The 22,463-nt window shown below is 41.6% G+C and overlaps 1 protein-coding gene across 1 annotated transcript in view; it reads right to left on the bottom strand.

Annotated features, from left to right (window-relative positions):
* Positions 1–22,463, bottom strand: part of PDE3A (phosphodiesterase 3A) — a 496,440-nt gene that overhangs the window by 333,841 nt on the left and 140,136 nt on the right. Inside the window, exon 3 of the mRNA XM_067559180.1 lies at positions 9,966–12,535. Within this exon, the coding sequence (XP_067415281.1) occupies positions 9,966–10,979 (1,014 nt within the window). The 5' untranslated portion in view covers positions 10,980–12,535. The remainder of the gene's footprint in view (positions 1–9,965; positions 12,536–22,463) is intronic.

Raw genomic sequence — 22,463 nt, 5'->3', positions numbered from 1 at the left:
TTCAACAAATATATTAGCCTAATCATTTCACCACTATCACTCCAATTATCCATCAAACAAAGGATGGTCCTCCAAACTTTATAGTTCTGATAGTTTAAAGAAAGAGTGAGGCAATCCAAAGGAGGTTAACACTCTGCTGTAATGTACAACATGATGTAAACCAGATACTGGTACAATTCTGATAATCAAATTAAAACCTTGTGCATCAGTCTTTAAGTAAGGATGAAACAGATTATCAATTTGGTCTGATTAAGATTCTGCTGTTGAGACACCGGTGGTAACTCTGTCACTCAACATCATTTTCCTAGAACAGTGGTTCTTAACCTTTCCAAACTACTGTACCCCTGAAGCCTGAGTCCCACCCCCATGGGGCTGAGGCATGTAACTTAGTTTCATGGCGCCCCTGTGGCTCCAGGCAATTGCCTTTCTTGCCACCCCCAATACCAGCTCTGCACTTGCGACCTCTCTAAACCCCCAGGTTGAGAAACACTGTCCTAGAAGCAGTCCATCTACGACTGATTTTGTAGACTCATTAGTAGGGCTGAGTTCTAATTCCAACAGAAATCTGTTGAATTGTTACTTTTTCAATTGCCATTAAAGCTTCACTCAACAAATCAACAATTCTCAGCAAATATCCTGTGTGTCTCTTGCACACAAACTTTTTATGGAGAGTTAAAGAGGCAACAAGCTCTGAGGGTTTTATTGATGCATGAAACATTTTTTACTTTATTTTAAAATGCAACCCCCTAAGCTTCAATTCTATCTAGAAAATGAGACCAAACATGGGCAACCAACAGAATATAGAGAGCATGCAAATAAGTTATTTTAATCTGGAACACTTTTTGTAGAAAAAAGGTGGGGGCATTAGATAGGGAGAGCACATCAATATCAAAGGTTATTCCTGACACACAGGGAGGTTTACATTTTCCCAGCCTTTGCACAGGCCATGAGAGAAAACATTAGGCTTTGCTGCATTTGTCTGATTCTTGTTGGCATCATTTTTCCTAACAATTTTGAGTACTTAATGGTGTTAGGAATACCGGAAACGTCAAAATAGATTAGACCAGTGGTCCATTTAGGTCAGTGTTCAGTCTGTGAGAGTGGCCAGTGGCAGATGCTTCAGAGGCAAGAGTAAGAACCCTTTTATAGGCAGTAATAGAACAATTTGTCAATAGGGAAAGTTTCTTCCCAACTATTATCAGTTAGTGGTTTCCTTATCCCCTGAAGCATGAGAATTTGAAATACTGAAAAGTATTCATTTAACTGGTCTCATTATCCGTAATAGAAGTCTAATACTTCCAAAAAAAAAAAATAAAAAAATCCTGCTAAACTTTTGCCCTCAATGATATGTGGCAGAGAGTTCCACAGGATAATTATGTGTTTTGTGAAAAAGTCTCTCTGATCAGTTTAAAATTAGTTTAATTGAATTCCCCCTTATTCTTAAACACCATTCAGTATTCTTCCATCATCTCTCTACTTAATTTATTTAAACTATAGACATTTACAATCTTTTCAATCTCCCCTCATATGAAAGTTCTCCAAACCCCTACCACATTGTCATCCATCTCTGAACCCTCTTTATTATCAAGATACCGTTTTGGAGAAAAGGTGACCAAAAAAACAAAACTAAACACAATAGCCCAAGCAACAGTCTACTATCAGAGTAAATAACAGCGTACGATATTTGCAGCCTTATTTTCTATCCCGTCATCTCTATAGCTAACCTTTTGCTTGGCTCATTGACCGCGACTGCAGAACAAAACAGGTTTTTAACTGAGCTGTCCTCAGTGACACCAAGTCCTTTTTCCTGAGTGGTTACATTACACAGTTACTTTAGACCCTATCAACGCATATGAGTAGGTGAAACCACTCTTTTTGCTAGGTTTCCTTTCATTTTTCGACATTGTTGAATTGGCCATCATGATGCCCATTCAGTTAACTTTGTTAGGTCCTTCTGAAGTCTTCTAACAATGATGAACCTATATAATTTGGTCTCAGTGCACATTTTTGCCACTTTGCTGTCCACCTAGTGTTTTAACTAAATTAACTTATAAAACATCACTGATGCTAATACAGAACCATGGGGAATACCATTATTAATCTTCCACAATATTGAAAAACTGACCTACTCTTCGTTTTCTGATTCTTGTCCAGTTTCTAATCCTTGACAAAACACTACTTTTTACCTCATGATTACTTAATTACCTTGGTAGCTTCTTGGGAAGGAAGGCAGGCCTGTGTCAAAGCCTTGTTAAGAAGGTCTAAACAAATTCTTCCTTTAGTAGACATTTTCCTTTATCCACTATTTTGTTAACATGCTCAAAGAACTCCGATTAGAGAGGCATAATTTTCCTATACAGTCATTGTGCAGGGTTCTCATAGATCCCACAGCCAGAAAGAACCAGTGTGATCATCTAGGTTGCTCTCCTGCGTAACATAGGCCATAAAACCACGCCAAAAATAATTCCTAAAGCATATCTTTTAGAAAAACATCCAATCTTGACTGAAAAATTGTCAGTGATGAAGAATCCCTAAGATGGTAATTAACCATTTGAACACTCACTGTTTAAAATGTACACCTATTTCCAGTCTGAATATGTCTAGCTTCAACTTCCAGCTGCTAGACTGTGTTATGCCTTATAATTCCAGCTGCTGGATTGTGTTATACCTTAACCTTTCTTTGTTAGACTGAAGAGCCCATTATCCAATATTTGTTCCCCCTGTAGGTACTTATAAACTGTGATTAAGTCACTCCTTAATCCCTCTTAAACAGATTGAGCTCCTTGAGTCAATCACTATAAAGCATGTTTACTGATCCTTTAGATTTGGCCCTATACTATCACATTCACCTAGGTATTCAACCATTCTTATATTTAAATCAGGTGAAGCATCAAGAAAATTTGGGCTGACACAGACAACTGAAAATAAAAACACACAATGCAAAAATAGTCTCCATTATAAAACACAGTAACTTACTGACAGGAAAAAATATATCTATATCTATGAATAAAATGGAGATGCATTTATTCTTGCTAGAACTCCTCTGACTTCAATGAAGTACCATGCATGGATTTTGCCCATTATATTTTTGAATTTATCATCTGATATACTTGTTTGCAGGTCATAGTGAACATCAGAATAGGATCGCTGATGCCCCCTAAGGCCCAATCCTTTTTTAAGCACACATGAATGGTCTCACTGATTTAAATGGGACTACCTACATGAATAAGGGTTTGCAAGACAGAGGGCTAGGGAGAAAGCGTTTCCAGAACAAACACTGAATGGGAATTACATATACACATGCAGGAGAGCCAGAGAGACCTGTTAAACTGTAAGGCTCATAATCAACTTTCTGAACAGTAAATCACAGTTCTCCCTCAGACTGCTATAGTCCAAACTTACTCCTCAGGTAAAACTCAGCATAGAAAACAGCTGATGTTCTCCAGAAGCTAAAGTTAAAAAATGAAAAAAAATATACAACCAGACTTTTTTGCTATAGCTCAAACAAATCACTACTCTGATGCAAAGAAGTCCATACAGGAGAGCAACTCCAGCGGCAACAGGGTAGCTAATAGACTGTGCCAAAAACAGAGACTTGAACTGTCCAAAACAAAAATGAATACTATACTAGCATACATTAGATGTGCTCATTTCTGAATTATTTACTGGGTAAAATATAACCATCTCAGGTGATGTTTTAATAATCTATGTTCTTTTTCTCTAGGCAGTAACTTTCTGAAGTCCACTCTGATGAGAAGAAAAAATTTTTCACTTTACTATTTGAAACCTATTCAACAACCAACGTTACTTAGCACATCTAATTGAATAAAATAGGCTCTAACTAACATTTGGGGGAAATACCAGAAGTAACAGAGTTTTAGAAATCCGCTGAATATTTTAATTTCAGAGAGTCTTATTTTTTAAATTACCTAGGATGCAGTCAACTTAGGCCCATTTCAAGCACTGTGGTTGGCAGCCATTACAGCTCTGCCTCTCGTACAGTTGAAAAGTTTCGGGTTTTTTAAATAAGATGTATTCCTTATTTCTATAAAATACAGATGGTGTATCAGCTTCCTTCAAAAAAGATGCAGAGAATAAGCACAGTAACATCAGATCAAGACAGATTCTCACAAATGTCACAACATCCAAAACAGCATGTGTCACTTTTTTTTTTCCCTAGGCTTCTCAAAACATATTTTATACACAGGGTCACTGTTCTGGTTGTTTATTTAATTAACATGACAACCCAGCATACACAGGATTTCTTTCAGCTCCACAGCTTTGCATTTTCGCACTTTACACTCAGTTCAGAAAGAGCAGAAAGTCACTACTGTATTTTATTCCCCCACCAACAGGACAAAAACAAATTCTTTATTTAACAGATTGGTTTATGGTCCATGTTTGTCAATCGTGACAGTTTTCCCCAACAGCTTTTCAATTTCTGTGAGTTAAAAATGAAATCTAAGTAAAGGCAGTTTACTTAAGTGAAGTCATGCTTAACAGAATTACATCTGGAATCCATGTATTATTTTTCAAGAGTTTGACATACATTAAGCAACCGTATTTCAACAAGTTACCAGATGACGTTACCTTAGCATTAGCTTATTTGTCTAAATATATATATGTACTGTTTTCAATTTAAAATCTATATCCTCTAGTACCTTTAATTGAGAACTCTTCCATGCTTAGGGAGATGGTGTGAATATTACAGATTTAAACTTCCATTCCAAGCTGACAGTTGTAGATTAAAAATAAGTTTATTCCTGTTTTAAAGGCAGCATGCTAGATAATTTAAAAAATCCACTTGCTTCCAACGCACGAAAAGTTCAAGCCATCAATTTCTGTACAAATGAAGATTTTAGTTAAAAAAAAACCAAACAAAAAAAAAAAAAACCCACCCCAACACTCTAGATCGTACAGCTGAAAAGATAACTTTCCAAATATAAACTGATGCAGCGCCATCTTCTCGAGTCTGCAGACAGCCCTAACAACAGACACTGCTCATAGCTTTCTCAAGCAGCTGAGTGAAATTGGCAAAACTCAGGTCTTTTCCATAGAACTATTCAAAACCCCTTGAGCTGTGGTGAAACCCACAAGAATCATCTTAATGTCACTCAATCGCTGTCTGAGAAAGCTAGGAGAGGCAGGCACTGAAACTACTCATGGGAAAAAGAGGATCTGAAAAAAAGTCATGGGGAAAGGTATGGAAGTGAATACAAATCCTCAATCCCTTCACAACAGCTGAGAGTTACAATAGTGAAGATACAATCTCAGGTATTTCCCAGCACCCATATGACAGTCCTCTCTCCTCCCTAAAGCAATCAGGAGACTACTGAGCAGGAAAGGAGAAAGATCCTTCTTCTCTACAGCAACCATACTAGAGTGGATGGTGGAAGAGACATTTCAAACTGATCAGGCATATTCTAGGAAGAAGCGGACACCAAAAAAAATGGAATCCAGGAGCAGGACAAACACCATGGTAGGAAGTCCATTTTCACCTCACTTCCCAGCAGCTGGATGTAGGTTTCTTACCAGGGCAGCACCCTTCAAACTTGTGAGTCCCCTATTTTTATTTGTATTAGTCACTGGTTAGTAAGTCTGTTTTTCAAGCTGGAACCTATTTCAAGCCCTGTGATACTGTTTTCTGATTCAGAGACTGATAGCTACAGTGCATCTCTAAAAGGGATACAATAAATACGGCAAACAGAACTACTTCTTCAACTGGCAAAACTCGCTTGGAATAAATTTACATTATATGCACACACAAAAAATCTGTGCATGGAATACAGCTTGGCCCACTTGTGCATATACAGTATAGTAACATTGTCCTTAACACCTTAGGGCTAAATCATGCCTCTGGGTGCTTGCATGCAATTGCACCTTCGGATCAAGACAGCAGACCATCCTGGCTTGCACAGGCTCCAAGACAGTAATCTCTGGAATGTATCATAGTCCAGCATGTAGGGTTTCAAACTGGAAACACCAGTGCATAGCAAAAAGGCTACCAGATCTGCTAGGCCTCTTTTGTCACCAGCTTTAGCAAGAAGAGTAAGGATGTCTTGACAAGGCATAAAGAAGATCTGCCCATCAAGAGCAGTGACACTTACGGGCAGCTATCCAAAACACCATGCACATTTATATCAGTAAGGAAAATATACATTCATTCATTCTGTTTTTCCACACATTCACAATCTCTCTCACCAGTTCCTCTCCCCCCCCCCACCTCCAACGTGGGCACCTGATCCCTCAAGGAACTAAGCATCCTCAACTGCTTTGATAAAATTGGTAGCTGCAGGTACTCGGTACTGCAATGCTTTGGGGATCCCTCAGACCAGTAAGGGATTCTGTCACTCCTTGCCCTGTAATCTCGAGCTGCCTTAATGCTAAGCTGCTGATTGTCACAGATACCACACAGAATCAGGCTACCAGCAAAGAGGTGCCAGCAAAGAGAGAATCAGGCCCTTTGTTTTCTCCTCTCTCCTTTCTTATAAACCCTGAACCAGTTGTTTATCCTCAAACTTTGAGAAAATTTGGATCCATAGCTGAACTTTGCTGCTTGAGCCCATCTCTGCTAGTGACAGCTTTTGCTGTTCCTGTGATGAGGAATAAAAACATAAAACATACATGCCAAGTGTAAACCCTACAATCCAAACCATTTTTTTTAGCTGAACAAAAGACAGTAAAATAAAATGTGAACAATTTCCCAAAGGGTGGCTAAATGGATTTTTATTGTTTATTATTTCTAAAGTTCATTTTGGGTCTGAAAAAGAGATAAGATGTTTCCAGCACAGATAATGTAGGGACATACAGGAAGAAGTGTTCAGCTACTGACACTAGGGGTTTAAAGTAAAAGCACTTAATCATAACTAGGCTAACACCAGTGTAACTCAAGTGTACTTAACAATTCCAAACACTTTACTTTGATAGTGCAAGGCCAAATAGATTCATAGTCCTGAATTTATATTTCAATGGCAAAAAGTCAGTTTATGACTGTTTAAGACATCATTACTTACCCCATCACAATGACCACCAATCTAACCCTGTGGTGTAAAAAAAAAAAAAAAAAAAAAAAAAAAAAAAGACACCCCCCCCCCCCCCGCGCCCAGTTCATAAGGTTTAAAAGGATCCCACATAAATACACACAATTAGATACTGAAACAGCATTACTCTGGTCAAGTGAAAGCTTAATAAGACAGCTCAGTAATGTAAATATATCCTACAAGAGGTAGTGAGCAATGTCTCCATAAGAAGTTCACCAGATCTTTGCATCTCACATTATCCATCACAGAATTCAAGTAGGTTTTCCAGCCCATTAAAACAATATTGTGGGTCTATTTCCTGATTTGAGCTTTCACATCTCTAAAAACATACATAAAGCTCTCTCTTTGACTTACAACGTTCTATTCAAGAATAGGGTTTTGTTTTGGAGGTTTGTTTCTTTGTTTTTTTACTTTGTTTTGGGTTTTTTGAGCAGTTGTTTTAAAATATTTATTTTAAACAGGTTATATTTAAAAGCTGTCCCAAGGAGAAACATTTACCTACGGCTTCTTTAAATCTATCAGGAGCCGATTTTTCTTATAAAAACAAACTTTGTTTTGCTGTCAGCCAAAAGGGACATTCTCTGAGAGCCTCAGTTTTTTTGTTGCTGTCTTTTTTATTTTAAAAGAGCGATTGTAGGAAAAGGGAGCATGGAGAGAAATTCACACATATATACACAACCTGACAATTTGCTTCTAAAAACAAACTTGGAGATGATGATCCATGTTTGATTAAGCAATGGCATGAGCAATCCAAGATCCCTCTATTGATTAATATAAAATTAGGATAAGCCAATGAAATGTGGCAAAATCCCTGAAATTAGTCACTTTACATAGTTGTCAGTTGACTCCACTATACAATCTACTGTGAGGAAACTGGAACTTCTCCAGACATAATTAAACCTGTGCTCCTAAGTGAAAACATTAGACAAATAGAGAAACTAATCTGCTTGCTACAGTGAATTTAATAATATTGTATATGATAAAGATGACTTAACATCTATTCATAAGCAAAAGAATGTAGATATAGTAGGGCTTAATAGACCATATAAAAATGATTTAATCATGTTTGCTACAAAGTTGCATTTATTTAAAGGGCCACAGAAAGTGGAAAAATATTCTAAACATTACACATGATTATGATTGCAAGAAACCACTGGAAATGTTTGTCATCAAATAAAACGTAAACAATTTTATTTTTCTCTTAGATATTGTATTTACAAATGTATTTACACCACAATTGCTCTCATAGAATTCATAACAAAACAAAATCAAAACGGAGTCATTTTTCTATTTTTTCACACTGTATTTGCTTGGACATTGTGGTAAATATTTTACATTTTTGTTTAGATAAAAATAAATACGTTCGTTTGTTGTAAAATATGCCTTAAGTATAGATGGCTGTCAGGCACTTTTCTAGAAAATGTCATAACCAACCCAAAGAGATGTAATCAAACAATTTCCAGAAACAAACTAGCCACCCACTCTACATGGTTAGATGCCATTATTTAATAAATACTTTACTGCTTATCCAGCAAGCAACCTGAAAGAAAGCCTTTGGTATAATGGAATAAGCTTTAGCTGACCATAATCAATCAAGTCATTTTTAACTGTAATGGAAAAGGAAATATACCACTATGTGCCACTTATTTCCACCTAGGTTTCTCTTTTCACCACTGTATCCTACTGACTCCAAATATGCTTAATTACATTCAGTTCATCGAAATATAGTCTTCTGTTGTGTAATGTTAAGCCTAAAAAATTCAGAAAACGATGTCAAATGCAAAGTTTTAATGGTTTCTATCTGGAATTCCTTATGGTTATATTATTAAGATATTAATATTCATTTCCTTAGATGTATTTTTTCTTTCCATAGCTTATGAAGAAAAACTTCTCTAAACAATTCACGCATCAATTCAAATTCAGAACACCAGTCAGTTTTTACAAAATAAAGTTAAACTAAATAAAAACCATATGTCCAGTGTCAAAGAAGGACAGAAGAACTGGGGTATAAAACTTCTTGGTCGTTTAAGTACAGTAGTAGTGAGGAAGAGAAATGCCAAAATGACAACTGGACTATCACAGGCCCCTTCTTAAAAAAAAAAAAACAAACAAAAAACAAAAAACCCACACTCCATACATTAGGAAAGAGGCTTTTCCTATACCCAACAGAACCAGAAATACGCTCATTTGACAAAGGTGAGCTTCCTTTAAGGACCACTGAAAGTTTTATACAAATAATGCCATCTTTCAACAAACCAAAAAGTGTAGGAATCATTGTTTATAATTGATGCTAGGTGCCTCTCCAGGCTGTGCTAACTTATGCTTTAAACAACACACACACACACACCACCACCACAGTATTGAGAGCCAGCCCAGGAAGAGCCGGCTATTCTATGGGCCAAGTTAAAAAATAATAAGGGTAAAAGTCTCAAGATTTTACATCAATAGAGTGAAACACTGAAACAACCTTGCCTCCCTCTAAAGACTCGTGGTCTGATTTCTATTCCCCTTCTACTGAGCAGAGATGAATACAGCCGCCCAGAGTGCTGAAAACGGATCTGCTTCAGTAACGCTTGATTTTAAAGTGACATTTCAAGCACAAAAAGTAAGGCGGGGAGAAAAATGGAATGTGGGGTACGGGCTACCTTACATGAAAGTGAAGCGTTGAGTCCCCACTTCTCTGACTCGTGGGGAACATGCAGCTGCCCGGATGTACATCCAAAGCAGACAGCAAAAAGTTTGCGGCAACTTGCAACGCTTCACTCTGTCTTACGACTCGTTTCCTAGCGTCTGCTCACCACCAGTAAATACAAAACTCCCCCGCAAGTTTTCTGCAGCCTGGCTACTTGGTTTTCCTTATTCCCCCTCATCCCCCGGACTCCTGGGATTTCCCCCGGGATTGTGAAGGTCTTTTGCGCTCCTTACCTGCTCCCTAGGTATGCAGGGCAGGGAGGTCCTCCGGTGGGACTTGTTGCTGCAGCTGGACATCTCGGCAGAGATCATGGAGCTGGACCTCCTCCTCCTCTTAAACACCGGGATCTCTTCCTTGGCCGGCTGGGCGCCAGAGACCTCTCTGTGCTGCGCCGCCCCGGAATGGGGCAAGATCTGATCCGCGTAGCTGGCCAGGAGGATGCCCAGTAGCCCGAACAAGTAAGCCAGGTAGGGTCTCCAGGCTACCTTGATCCTCTCTAAGGAGACGAGGGACGTGGTCCTGACCGCGCTAGTCAAGGCGATCATGAGGACGCCCTGCCTCAGCTTCAGCACCAGCCATGTCACAGTGGCCAGGCAGCTCAGCACCACCCCCGTGGCGGTGAAAGAGAGCAAGTGATCCTCCCCTACCGCAAACCCAATCTGGACAATCGCTTCCCCCCCGCAGCAGGCGGCCAGCAGCCAGAGGGCTGTGTGCAGGCGGACCCCAGAGCGCAGCAAGTACAAGCCCATCCAGAAGAAGGCACACATGAGGCTGAAGAGCAAAGCGGCGGGATGCAGCCAGGGAATCAGCTGGAAGTTGCTGCTGCTGCTGCTACTGGGGAGCACTGCTGGGGGCAACTGCAAACCAGCCGCTTCTCCTCCTCCAGCTGTTGCTGCCGCTGCTGCTTCCTCCGCCGCCGCCTCCTCCTCTAGGTCGCAGCCGATCTCCCCCCTGACCAACCTGACCACCAGCGCCAGCAAGAAGGATAGGGATCCGGCGCAGAGAGCCGAGGAAAGTTTCCGGGAGCTCCAGATTTTCTGCAGCACCAGGTCTCCCCAGCAGAGCTGGCAGGTTGTGCCTTCCTTTTGCCCTTGCGGAGTGCCGGGCGGCGGCGGCTGCTTCCCCTCCGAATAATAAGAATACCCATTGCAAGCGGCTCCCACTGCTGCTGCTGCTGGGCTTTTCTCCTCCCCAATGCTCCGGCTGGCTTTGTCCCGGACACTGGCAGAGTCGCTGCTCAGAGCCATAGTTACCCGGCCTCTGCTCCCCGCATATACGAGGCAAGCCCCCTACCCACCCCGCTAGAGAGAACTCCCTTGGCAGTGTCCCCCAGTGGCTGCAGCATTCACAGCCCGCCCTGGGTGCCGAGCGCAGGGAGGGCAATGCTAGGGAGAGTCCTTCAAGTTCAAGCCCGGCATTTCGTGAGGCGAGCGGGCTGCCTCCCCTGCCCTCTGTCCAAACAGCCTCTCGCCCTCTTGGCAGCTCCCCCTCCGCGCTCACCGCAGCTTAACAAATCCCCAGGCTTGGCGGAAGAGCAGAAAGAAGCCGCTGGAGAAAGTCAGAGGTGCTGGTTCATTTCTAGGCCATCATTCCCCCCCCCCGCACGCCTGCCTGCTCGCTCGGGGAGGAGGCGCAGGATGGAGCCGTGCGCGGGCAGCAGCAACCGAAGGGACTTTCTGCCCGCCGCCGCCTTCTTCTTCCCGCTGCTCTCTCCCGCTCACGCTTTCTTTCTCCTCGGGCAGTCCTTCCCGGCGCTGCCAGCAGCCGCGGCTCGCCATTCCCCGGGGCTGGGGCGAGGGAGAGTCCTGCTCATCGCCGCTCGCGGGGAGAAGGGGAGCGAGAGAGAGGAAGACCAGGCGAGCGGCAGGGACGAAGAAGTTGCGAAGTTCTCTGCCGGGCTCAGGAGGAGGAGGGAGCCTGCTCGGAACAGTGTCTGCCCCCGTTTAAAGGCTGCTGGGGCGCCCTGCGGTTTTGGCCCCCCACACAGCCGTGGGGCGATTCCTCCCCATTGAAGCAGCGAGCGTGGGAAGTGGGGGGGGGGTAATTAACAAAGCAGGAGGCTGCCGGTGTTTGCAATTCAGCCCAGGAAGCGCAGCTGCCCCGCTCCCCCTCCTCCCGGAGGAGGCGCTGCGCCGGGCTGCGGGCAGCGCTTTCTTCAAGTCCGGAGCCAAGCAGCGAGCGGAGCCGCACGGCAGCTGCAGCCTCGCGCCAGAGCAGAGCGAGCGCGAGCCCCTTGCTCCCCGGGAGCACGGGGTCAGATGATGATCCGCGCGCGCTGCTGCTCGCTCTACTGCGGCAGGGGGATGGCCCGCCTCAGACCCGCCTGGCGACTCTGCTGAGCGGAGGTGCCACCCAGCAGAGAGTTGGCAGCCACCGGCTGTTAGCAGTAAAGACATAAATCTGCGTGTCAGGGAGGGGGGCAATTACAGGGCAGTAAAAAAGTCACAATCGTTTAGCGAGATTAATTTTTACTCGAGCTGGGAGAGAAGAGCCCAGCCTGGCGCCCACCAGCGCTAACTGCCTCGGGGAAGTTCAGTCCCAAGAGCGAGTTTGTGCCACGCCCACCTCCTTTCAGCCGGGCCGAACCAGAACATCAGATCCAGCCAGGCTGTGAGGGGCTAGTCCCATCTTTTCCTTCAGGCAAGCCACTTTGCCCCACTGGGGCTCCCATAGCCTAAATCCTCTCTTTCCAGACTGGCTGCATCTTCAGTTAAAGCAGTGCAACCCTGCCGACAGAACATCTCCCTCCATGAGAGCGTTTGCTACAATTCTTAGGGGGTTGAAAAATAATTAGGCCTAGATCCTGCAAAGACATAATTAGGAGTATGCTTAATAGGCCTCATGAGTAAAGTTACACACAGGTTGAAATCTTTGCAAGATGAGGGCCTTAGCTCTCAAAGCCACAGGGCCACATAAATTGCATATAGTAATACATTTAGTGTAGGATAATACAAACCACAGACATTCAGCAGGGGAACATTCAGAGCCAGGAAATGAACAGATTAGAGAAAGGAATTTCCCTGCTCCTCCCCCTCACCAAATAAAAGATGAAAGACAGATTCACAGTGGTGTATTTATTTATGGATAGATCTGGGTTTTTAATACCATGCCTATCATCATTGTGCCCGAGTTTAATGGGTTGAAAGGGTAGCTCCAGTGAAATGTGTTTACTATGACCAGAAACATGTCCTACGAACTGAGGTTTGTTTTAAATAATAGTTTTCCAGGCTATATAATATGTAATCTGGATTTATTTGTCATTTTTGTGTTTGAAGTTTGGTCAGATAGAAACCTGAAAATTGTCAGTAAAGTTTGGTTTTGAGGGTTGGATTGGTTCCAAGGAATCTCATGGGGTTTTTGTTTGTTTGTTTGACAGTTAGGGCTCTAGACTCGCAACAGCTGAAAATGTTTACAGTTTAGTCTTGACAAGAGGTGTAGGGGGAGCAGGAAGACTTGAACTTATGTAGAGCCCCACTGAAAATACCATTGGGCTCCACATCAGGCATGAAGGTCCATCCATAGGGCTTTGATTGCAGGACAAGGGCCTATAGAACAAATGGGACCTATACACCTTTCATCTCTACTCATTTAAAAGAGATATGCCTCTTAATGATTAGTTGGTTTAAAAAAAATTCAGTGAGTCAAAATTCATATAGTTTGCACACAATTCAATCACACATAAGCAGTATTTCAATGTTAAACAATAGCACATGCAGCTCAGATTCCATTATACCTTTGATCTAATCCTCCACACTGAGCATAATGAATTTTAAAACCCACTTTACCTCAGCTTTGTTACTTTATAGATTGTTACTCTGACTTATTGATATCAGAAAGGTTGACAATAAACAGAATTATAAAAAACACTAGTTAATAAATTATTTTCAAGCTTCCCTGCTCCTACTAATTTTTGTTGTATACCCCATTTAAATGTCTGTTGCATACATAAGACCAAAGCAGATAAATGTCCTTAATACCACCCTCCCTACTACACAGATAATTCAGGTTATGTGAAAAGAAAAGGCACTCCCTAGCTGGACAAATTCATGTTTAATGTTTAAGGGAATTGGAGTGGAATCCACAAAGGGCCTTAGGTATTGCAATGCTGATTGTTGTAGGGCGTAACATTTAGGGGCCTAGAAAAGTCACAGGAATAATCATGCAATCCACCAAACTGAGTTAGGTATCTTAAGAACCCCAATACAATGAATGGAGAGACAGACACCTAAGGTTGTGATTCACTCGTGCCTGTATGTTAGGAAGGGAGCTGCCAAAGTCAGCGATTAGGAGATATTAAGCCTCACTCCTCTTTCAAAGATAGGTACCTCAATCCAGGCTGCAGGGAGGTGCCTTGCGCTCCTTACTATCCACAAAATGGCGGAAGATGGGTGCTTAGCTGCTTAAATTGCAAGCAGGGGCCAAAGCCAAACCGTCCCAAGTGGAACATGAGAGTGCTCCCTTTAGCCTAGTGCAGTGATTCTCAACCTTTCCAGATTACTGTACCTCTTTCAGGAGTTTGATTGGTCTTGTGTACCCCAAGTTTCACCTCATTTAAAAACTACTTGCTTACAAAATCAGACAGAAAAATACAAAAGTGTCACAGTACACTGTTACTGAGAAATTGCTTACATTCTCATTTTTACCATATATTTATAAAATACATTGATTGGAATTATAAATATTGTACTTACATTTCAGTGTGAGACTGATGTTTACTTGTGAACCATGTCTGAAGCCTGAGCCCCCAGCAGCAGGGCTGAAGCATGTAACTTAGCTTTGTGGGTCCTCTGTGGCGTGGGGTCCTCTGTGGCGTGGGACCCTGCCTGCCATCCCCTAATGCTGGCTCTGCACTTGCCACCCACCTAAATCCATCCTGTGACCTCACTGGGGGCTGCAACCTCCAGGTTGAGAAACATTGATCTAGATGAGTTGAAGTATCCCCTGAAAGACCTCTGGGTACCCCCAGGAGTACATGTTGGTTGAGAACCACTGGCCTAGTGGATCCTGTTCACCCCTAGGGTGAGGGAAAACCCCAGTTCAAGTCCCCCATTCTCCTGAGGGGAGGGAGAAGGGATTTGAAGTAGGCTCTGCTACTTCTAAGGTGAGTGCCCTAACTCCAGGGATGCAGCATCATTCTAATTCTTGCAATGGCCCAATTAATATTTAAGTATTCTGTTGTTTAATTAAAGTGGAACAACTTCGGCAAGAGAGATTGAGGGAGACCATATCACAATATTTTGTAGCCTCGTGGTTAGAGCACACTCATGAGATCCCACTTCAATTCCTTTCTCTCCCTTGAAAGAGGCAGGACTTAAACCGGGGGGGGGCAGTTGCCCACATCCTGGGTGAATATTCTATCACCTTGCCTAAGGATGATAAGGGGGGGTCCTTTTCCCAGGTGAACTTGCCTGAGAGGTCCAGTCTGGTAGGTGGCCTCTGAGTGAGCCACCAGCTCGGGCGCCCGCATGCAACTTAGACGGCTGAACACCTGTCTCTCCCATTTTGGGAATCACGCTGGGTCTTAGACCATCAACAGGCATCTGGATGCCTATCATAAGGCTGTAGTCCACATGCTCAGGCAGGAGATGGGCACCCATTCACCTAGAATGAGGCTGCAGTGTGTTTGCCCAGAGAAAAAAAAGTAGGCGCAGACAGAGTTTAGACACCTACAGTTAGGCAGCAGCTAAGCAGGAGATTTATAGATTGCAATAGCGCCTAGAAAAGGGATGTAGGCACCTAAGTACCTCTGGGGATCATACCCTTGGTGCTTTTTTGTAGCACCTCCTATTGCAATGGTTTTGTTTCTAGTAGCTTGGTTTCTAGTTGATTTTGTTTCAGGAGAGTTTTAAACACACTAAGGCCATGCACTGAGCTCTGCAAGGTTGGGACCCCAAGCCTGCATGGAGCCCTAATAGCTAAAGGGGCATCAAGGAAAGTATTTCACCAAAGATGACTTTTTTTCCAGTATGATGTGAAGCAAAACAAGACCACTCCAAGGCTAACACCTGTCAGCTTCTGTTGTGAAGAGCATGCAAAGAAACATGATGTAGCCTTTGATTTCTTTGTCTTGGTAGGTTAATTTCTACTTCAAGGCCTTCTTGATGATGTGACAGAGTGAGCTATTAATAATAGTCTAAGCATCAGGGGTGAAAATACCTTAACTTCCTAGAACCAGCATGATAAGCTCAAGTCTAAGGTTGCTAACTTTCTGGTAGCTGAAAACCGAACACCCCTACCCCCCCTCTTCCGCTGAGGCCCTGCCCCACCTTTTCCCCCAAGCCCTGCCCCTACTCACTCCTTTCCCCCCTCCCTCCATTGGTCACTCTCCACCTGCCCCAAGATTCACCTGCGGCCTGAAGAGCCAGCCTGGGAGGAGCTGATGTGGAGCCTGCCTGCCTGCCCAGTTGGGGCATGGAGAGGTCGGTCCCCAGAGCAAGGGGCTGAGGTGGGGGAGGGGCCGGTCCCTGTAGTAAGGGGCCTGGGTCAGGGCATGGCATGGGTCAGCCCCCAGAGCAAGGGAGCAGGGCTGGGGCAATCAGGGCACAACGGGACAGAGTGGGGGACAGACAGGCTCTCCTCCTTCCCACCGGGTGGCAGCACCCGTACCTACCTCTTGGAGCCGGGTCTGGGTGAGCAACTGCTCTCCATCAGGTGTCAGCACTGCAGCTGAGCAGAGAGCAGGCTCCCACAGCAGCTGCTGCTCTTCCCACCCTCTTTAGGCCAGTTACTACAGGTAACCGGACTTTTAGTGTCCAGTCAGCTGTGCTGACCAGATGCTGCCAGGTTCCATTTTCAACTGGACTCTGCTCGAAAACCAGACATCTGGCAACCCTAACTCAGCCTTGCAAGATACCAGAGATTTACTGAATTGCAGGCACTTTACTCTTGGTGGGGGGTGTCTTAAGGTGAGACATTGAGAATGGTGGATTTGTCTGCACAGCATGACACTTATTTTAATAGTAGGCTGTCTCTGATCAAAAGTATTTCCTCTCCATTGTTCTGTAGATGGATGCATTTAAGCTGTATTTTTCCGGTTCAGTTTGCAAAGGACTACTGAGCAAAAGTCAGTATTAATTTGATTTCTAGAGACGCTGAGCACCTGCACCAAGCAAATGAATGAGCTGCAGGGATACTATGCACATCAAGAGTCAGGCTATCTGTAAATCAGATTAAAACTTTAGAGGAGTAAGATGCAGCCTATACTACTCCTTTGAACCACTTATCATGCTGGCATTTCTATTATCAGTGCCCTTCATCTCACTGACTGACACAAGAGGCCAACCAGAGCAGGCTTTAGTCAGGAATATATGTTCTCCTGGTAGATAGAGTTGTGACTCTCAGTACATGTACAGGAACAGGCTGCTGAAAGACCAGAATTTCTGACAATGGGTGGAGAAATTCCAGGAAGCTCGAGTCCAATCCTACATGGTGCTGAACTTCCTCAGCTCCCATTAATTGGGAATTGAGAATGGTCGGCACCTTGCAGGATTAGCCCCTCAGCATCAACACGCAGACCACAGGAAGAGGAAATAATTTATTGTGGCTGAGGTTATCATAGCAAAAAAATAATCTCAATAGAGTATTTGATAGTTGAATTCTGAAGAACCCTCCTTTTTTCTCTTGTGATTCAAGTGATAGATTGAAAATACTAATTGTTCCTTTTAAAATAGGGTGAATAGAGAAATGCTGCTATAATGTAGTAAGCAAAAAATAAGAGTGAGGACTGTGAGCCTGAGATATAGTTTAAAGACCCCTGAGATGGGAGAAAATGCTATGCAACAAGTTTCAGGGAAAAGCTGTTCCCTTGGATATTATTAACTAGGGAATTAGTACTAGAGAAATCTGCCAAGGTAAATAAAGCAATCTTGAAAAGGCTTTATTTGTTTATATCTAGACATTATATTGCTAAGGTAAAACAATTTAGGAACTTGGAAAAGACAATAAATGATCCAGTTAGCAAATAAGCTGATATTAATTGGTCAGCCAATTGGAGAACTGGTATTTCAAGTTACAAATGTGCAGGAGCAACATCAGCCTTTGGCTTACGGAGTTGACATCTGGAAGAAGGTGATAAATACTGTGGTTAAAGTAACTTATCAACCCATTTTGAACATGGAATCTTCCATGTAGGAAATACATGTAATGTATGAAAATACATGTCATAAACATGGAAGAGTAAGGAAATACAGAGTTCTCAGTTTTTGAAGAGACTGGTACAGGAAGTCTGATGGGTAGTAAAAGAGGAGGATATGGAAGAGTAATCTTCCATGTAGGAAATACAGAGTTCTCAGTTTTTGAAGAGACTGGTACAGGAGATATGATGGGTAGTAAAAGAGGAGGATATGGAACAAAGCACAGATGCTGGTCAAGCAAGACTATATGTAAAAGGTTTTCAACTGAAAAAAAATGAGTTCTAGAACTGACAAATCAAGAGCTACATATAAAGAAACTGTGGAATGGCATCATTGTCCACTACTAGAGACATGTCTACAAAGATTCTCCACATCAGAGTTCCTTTCCCCTTATTAATTAAATAAAGAGAAAGTATTATATAGTGAACAAAACCACTTTTTTTCCCAATAAAGAATACTAATGCCACGTCTACACTAAAAAGTTAGATCAACCCAGCTATGTCGCTTGGGGTGTGTCGCATTGAGTAACATATTTAAGAGTGCAGACAGCGCTAGGTTGACAGAAGAATTCTTCCGTCAACCTAGCTACCAATTCTCAGGGAGGTAGATTAACTACAGAAATGGGAGAAGAATGCCTCCTGTCACTACAGTGAATGTCTGCAATACAGCAGCACAGCTGCAGCTCTGAGTTATGCCACTGTAGCAGTTTAAGTGCAGACATAACCTAAGATTTATGCAATTAAAGAGTGAATTTGTAGAAAGCGTGGTATAGCGTGCATTCCTGACCACATGACAGTCCAGCCAGAGCTAGACCCGCCAACACAATGGAGATTTTGACCAACCACCAAAGCAGTGGAGTCTTTTAGCTAATTCTCAAAAGAACAGTTGTAAATATTCCACAGCTCAAAGTTTAAACATGGCACCAAGTTGAACCCCATAGCTACTTAGTTAGTCTCATTCCTCTACTACTCGTTTATATTTCCCACCCCAGTGAACTATTAAATAAAATGTCCACATGTCCCCAAGGAATTCCTCTTGTCTCTTTTAACATAATAGGTGACAGAAGGTTTCATCATCATAGAAATAAAAAAAAAGTAAGGATTCAGATTGTGGAGAAATTGCTTGTTGCTGATTGTTACGATCAGTCTTAAAACGGGAGAGTACTCTATAACAGAGATAGCAGGGCATGCTGAAAAAATTCCACACCAAATGGTCTTGGAGATTAGAAGGGGACAGAGGGACAACAGAGAATGCTTCTGTTTTATCGCTCTTTATTCCAATTTATTCCAACAAGAACGTCTGTGACACTCTGGAATTATGTTTGAGATGATTACGTAATTTGCTTTCTTCTTTTAATTAAAATTTGGTCACCTTCTTATGACTTTGGTCAAATATTTGTTGTGAGTTGAGGAACACAATGTGACTATGATTTTTATAACTCAACTGGACCTGCAGGAATTTATTAATTAAGGTAACGTTTGCTTACCTTCTCACAGCAGTCAGTATTTATAGAGCATTAAGGATGATACAGTTTGGGTTTTTATAGCACTGTCCAGGTAAGGACCTCAAAGCGCTTTACAAATATATATGAATAAACTCTCACAATGCCCCTATTTATGGCTGTAGCGCTTCCATGTGGACCCTAGCTACGCTGATGGGAGGGTTCTCCCATTGGTGTAGGTAATCCACCTCCCTGAGAGGCAGTAGCTAGGTCAACAGAATAATTTTTCCATTGACCTAGTACTGTCTACCTAGGAACTTAGGTTGCTTTAATTATGTCATTCAACGGTGTGGAATTTTTACACCCCCTGAGCAACATAGTTGGGTCTATCTAATTTTCTAGTTTAGACCAGCCCGGAGCCATCAAAATTTAGATGATAAATTTTGTCATGCAACCCACTGGTCATCAAGGCACCAAGCTAGCAAAGCAGTTAAGCACATGTGTAATTTTAAGCACAAGTGTCCCATTGACTTTTGTGACATTTCACAATGAATAACACATGAAATACAATTTAAATGTCAAAGTTTAGGTGATGTATTTGTCATATAAGCTATTGGACATCTAGGTCGTGAGCCAGTAAAGTACTTAAACAGGTGAGTAGTCTCCTTGACTTCATTGATATTTCACAGTGCACATTGCATCAAATGCAGTTGTCACATTAATTCAGTGTTTCTAACATTTTCAGCAGTGAAATAGTTAGCCTGAAATAATGTCAGTTCTGATATCTGCAGACTCAGGATACTCCCACTGCATCAGTTTCATTTGGTTCACATTTTCAAGGTTTTCTTCACAACCATGAGGGCTAGGTAAATAATTTAAAAACAAATGAAATCCTGGATTGTGGAGAAGCCAATACTTTCATCAAATGAATTCAGTAATGAAAATATCCATTGACTTTCATATTGAAGTAGATAGAAAACATTATGATTAATATATTAATAAAATACCTACCCACTAATAAACCTTAAAAGTAGACTGTTCCTTAGTTTTTGCTGAAGTCTCCAATTGAGTTAATTTTCCAATCTCCAAAAATCCAAAATATATTTGATAGAGGATTTTTAAGAAAGTATTCACTCTCTATTTCAAAATGCTTATAATTAATACATTAAGTAACATATTTTACTTGTAAATTCTTAGAAAAGTCATTCTGTAACCCAAGACTAAGTTCTTGTGATATGACTGTGGTCCTGCAATGATCAAAAAGGTTGGGAAACCCTGTGCTCAGGCAGATCCTCAACAAAGTTAAGGGAGGCCCACCCAGAAGGAGTAGCTTGCAGGATCAGGGTTACTGTATTCATACAATACACATAGGTTTAATCCCTAGTTTAAATGGAGATCTCTATGTAATTTTAACCATGGAGCAGCCAGAGAACCTTTGTAATTAACATATAATTTAAAAAACTTAATAAAAATGCAATCTTTTATAGAATGTGATTATTTAACAGTATCTGTTAAAGGGCACCTAGTTCTAATGCAATAGAGAGTTCACTTGCATGGCTTTTCACTGGAAGGTCAAACTTTATGTCAGGCTACCATACTTTGGGTTAGTTCCAGTTCCATAGAAAGTGATTAACGGCTCCTGTTTATGGCACCTAAGAAATATATTCCTTCAGAGAAGGGACTTGTTTAACTTTTCCTCCTGACTTGTAAAGGAATTCCTAGTCATAGTGCAAGGAGAGCTGTGAAGAATTAAGCAGCATAAAACAAGAGATGTTATAAACACTTCAAGAACAATCCACCAACATATGGCCAAATTCAGCACTGGTGTAAGATGCAATTCCTTTGAAATCAATGAGCTGAATTTGGCCTATAGGAGCTGTCTCCGTAGCAAATATTAAAAGTATGATGCATTTGTAAATCCTTAGAAAATTATTTTTGTTAATATTTGATTTTGTGTGTGCGTGTTTTCAATATAGAAACAACACTGGATACTCAGGTAACTACAATACTTAATAATTACGGGTATTCTGTTTTTACCAGCCAACCTAAATTATTAACATTGGAATGACTGACCCAGAAAATCTGATTTGCTAATGCAAAATTAGCATTGGCTAATTACACCAGAAATAGACATTACACACACAAGTTCAGAATGAATAACGTAAAGCATTGCACTTGTACCATAGATCTCTGAAAAGTCTGAATCCCTAAAGTTATGGTTGGGGTATACTATTTAATTATTTTTTGGAGAAAAATATTCAAATCACTCCAGAGGTCTAATTTTTATAGTAATAATTTTAAACTGTTTCTGATATTTTTTGCTTAAATCCAAAAAAATCCCTGGTATTTTAAAATAAATTTGACAATTGTTTTATCAAATAGCTGGGCTAGGGATTACTACTTATGCACCTAGGTTGCATTTTTTATGAATATTTAATGTACCCAATGTTCAAAACAACTGAAATGAATATATCGTTAAGGCCCCAATCCTGTAAACATACACATGCATAACTTTTAGTCAATGCACTAGTCATGAGTAAAGTTATACATATGTCTGTAGAATAGGAGCACAGTTCATGTGGAATTCAATTCCACTTGAAGAATCAATTTTAACCATCCCACCTTTGTCAGATAATTCTGTTACTGATCTGTTACTGATCCCTCTGCAAACACTTTTATAACACTTAAAGTAAAATACTGCGTATAAACAAACCCATCAATGCAAGAAAAGTCAAAGCTAAGACTCAAACTGCTTCTTTAACGTAAACCTGTTGGGTGACATCACGGAGAGACGACCCTGAAAACCATGTGATGTTTACTAACATGTGGTACGGTACTCTATGCCAGTTTCACCTTATCATGTGTTATGAAGATTATGCTTGAAAGAAATGTTATCAGACAACTATGATTATTTTTAAATATTTGCGTATGTACATTGGGTTTTATAATTGGTTTGCTGAGCACGGTTATTTATAAACATTTGCAGCCTATTGCCCTGACACCCTTGGAAAGGGGATGTAAATTTCAAGGGATCTGTTCCTCGTCATTTAAATAAAATACATGGTGGTTAACTAGGAATGTGAATGCAGGCTGAAGATAACAGCTTGAAGTAGCATGGTTCCAACACTGAGAAGGCCAACATAAATGACCAAATGTCC

The sequence above is a fragment of the Emydura macquarii genome, unplaced genomic scaffold, assembly GCF_026122565.2.
Source record: "Emydura macquarii macquarii isolate MOO-44397 ecotype Brisbane River unplaced genomic scaffold, CSIRO-AGI_Emac_v2 contig_2205, whole genome shotgun sequence".
NCBI classification, from domain to species: Eukaryota; Metazoa; Chordata; order Testudines; family Chelidae; genus Emydura; species Emydura macquarii.
Note: the sequence above shows the minus strand (reverse complement) of the source record. Positions and strands in the feature narration are given on the sequence as shown.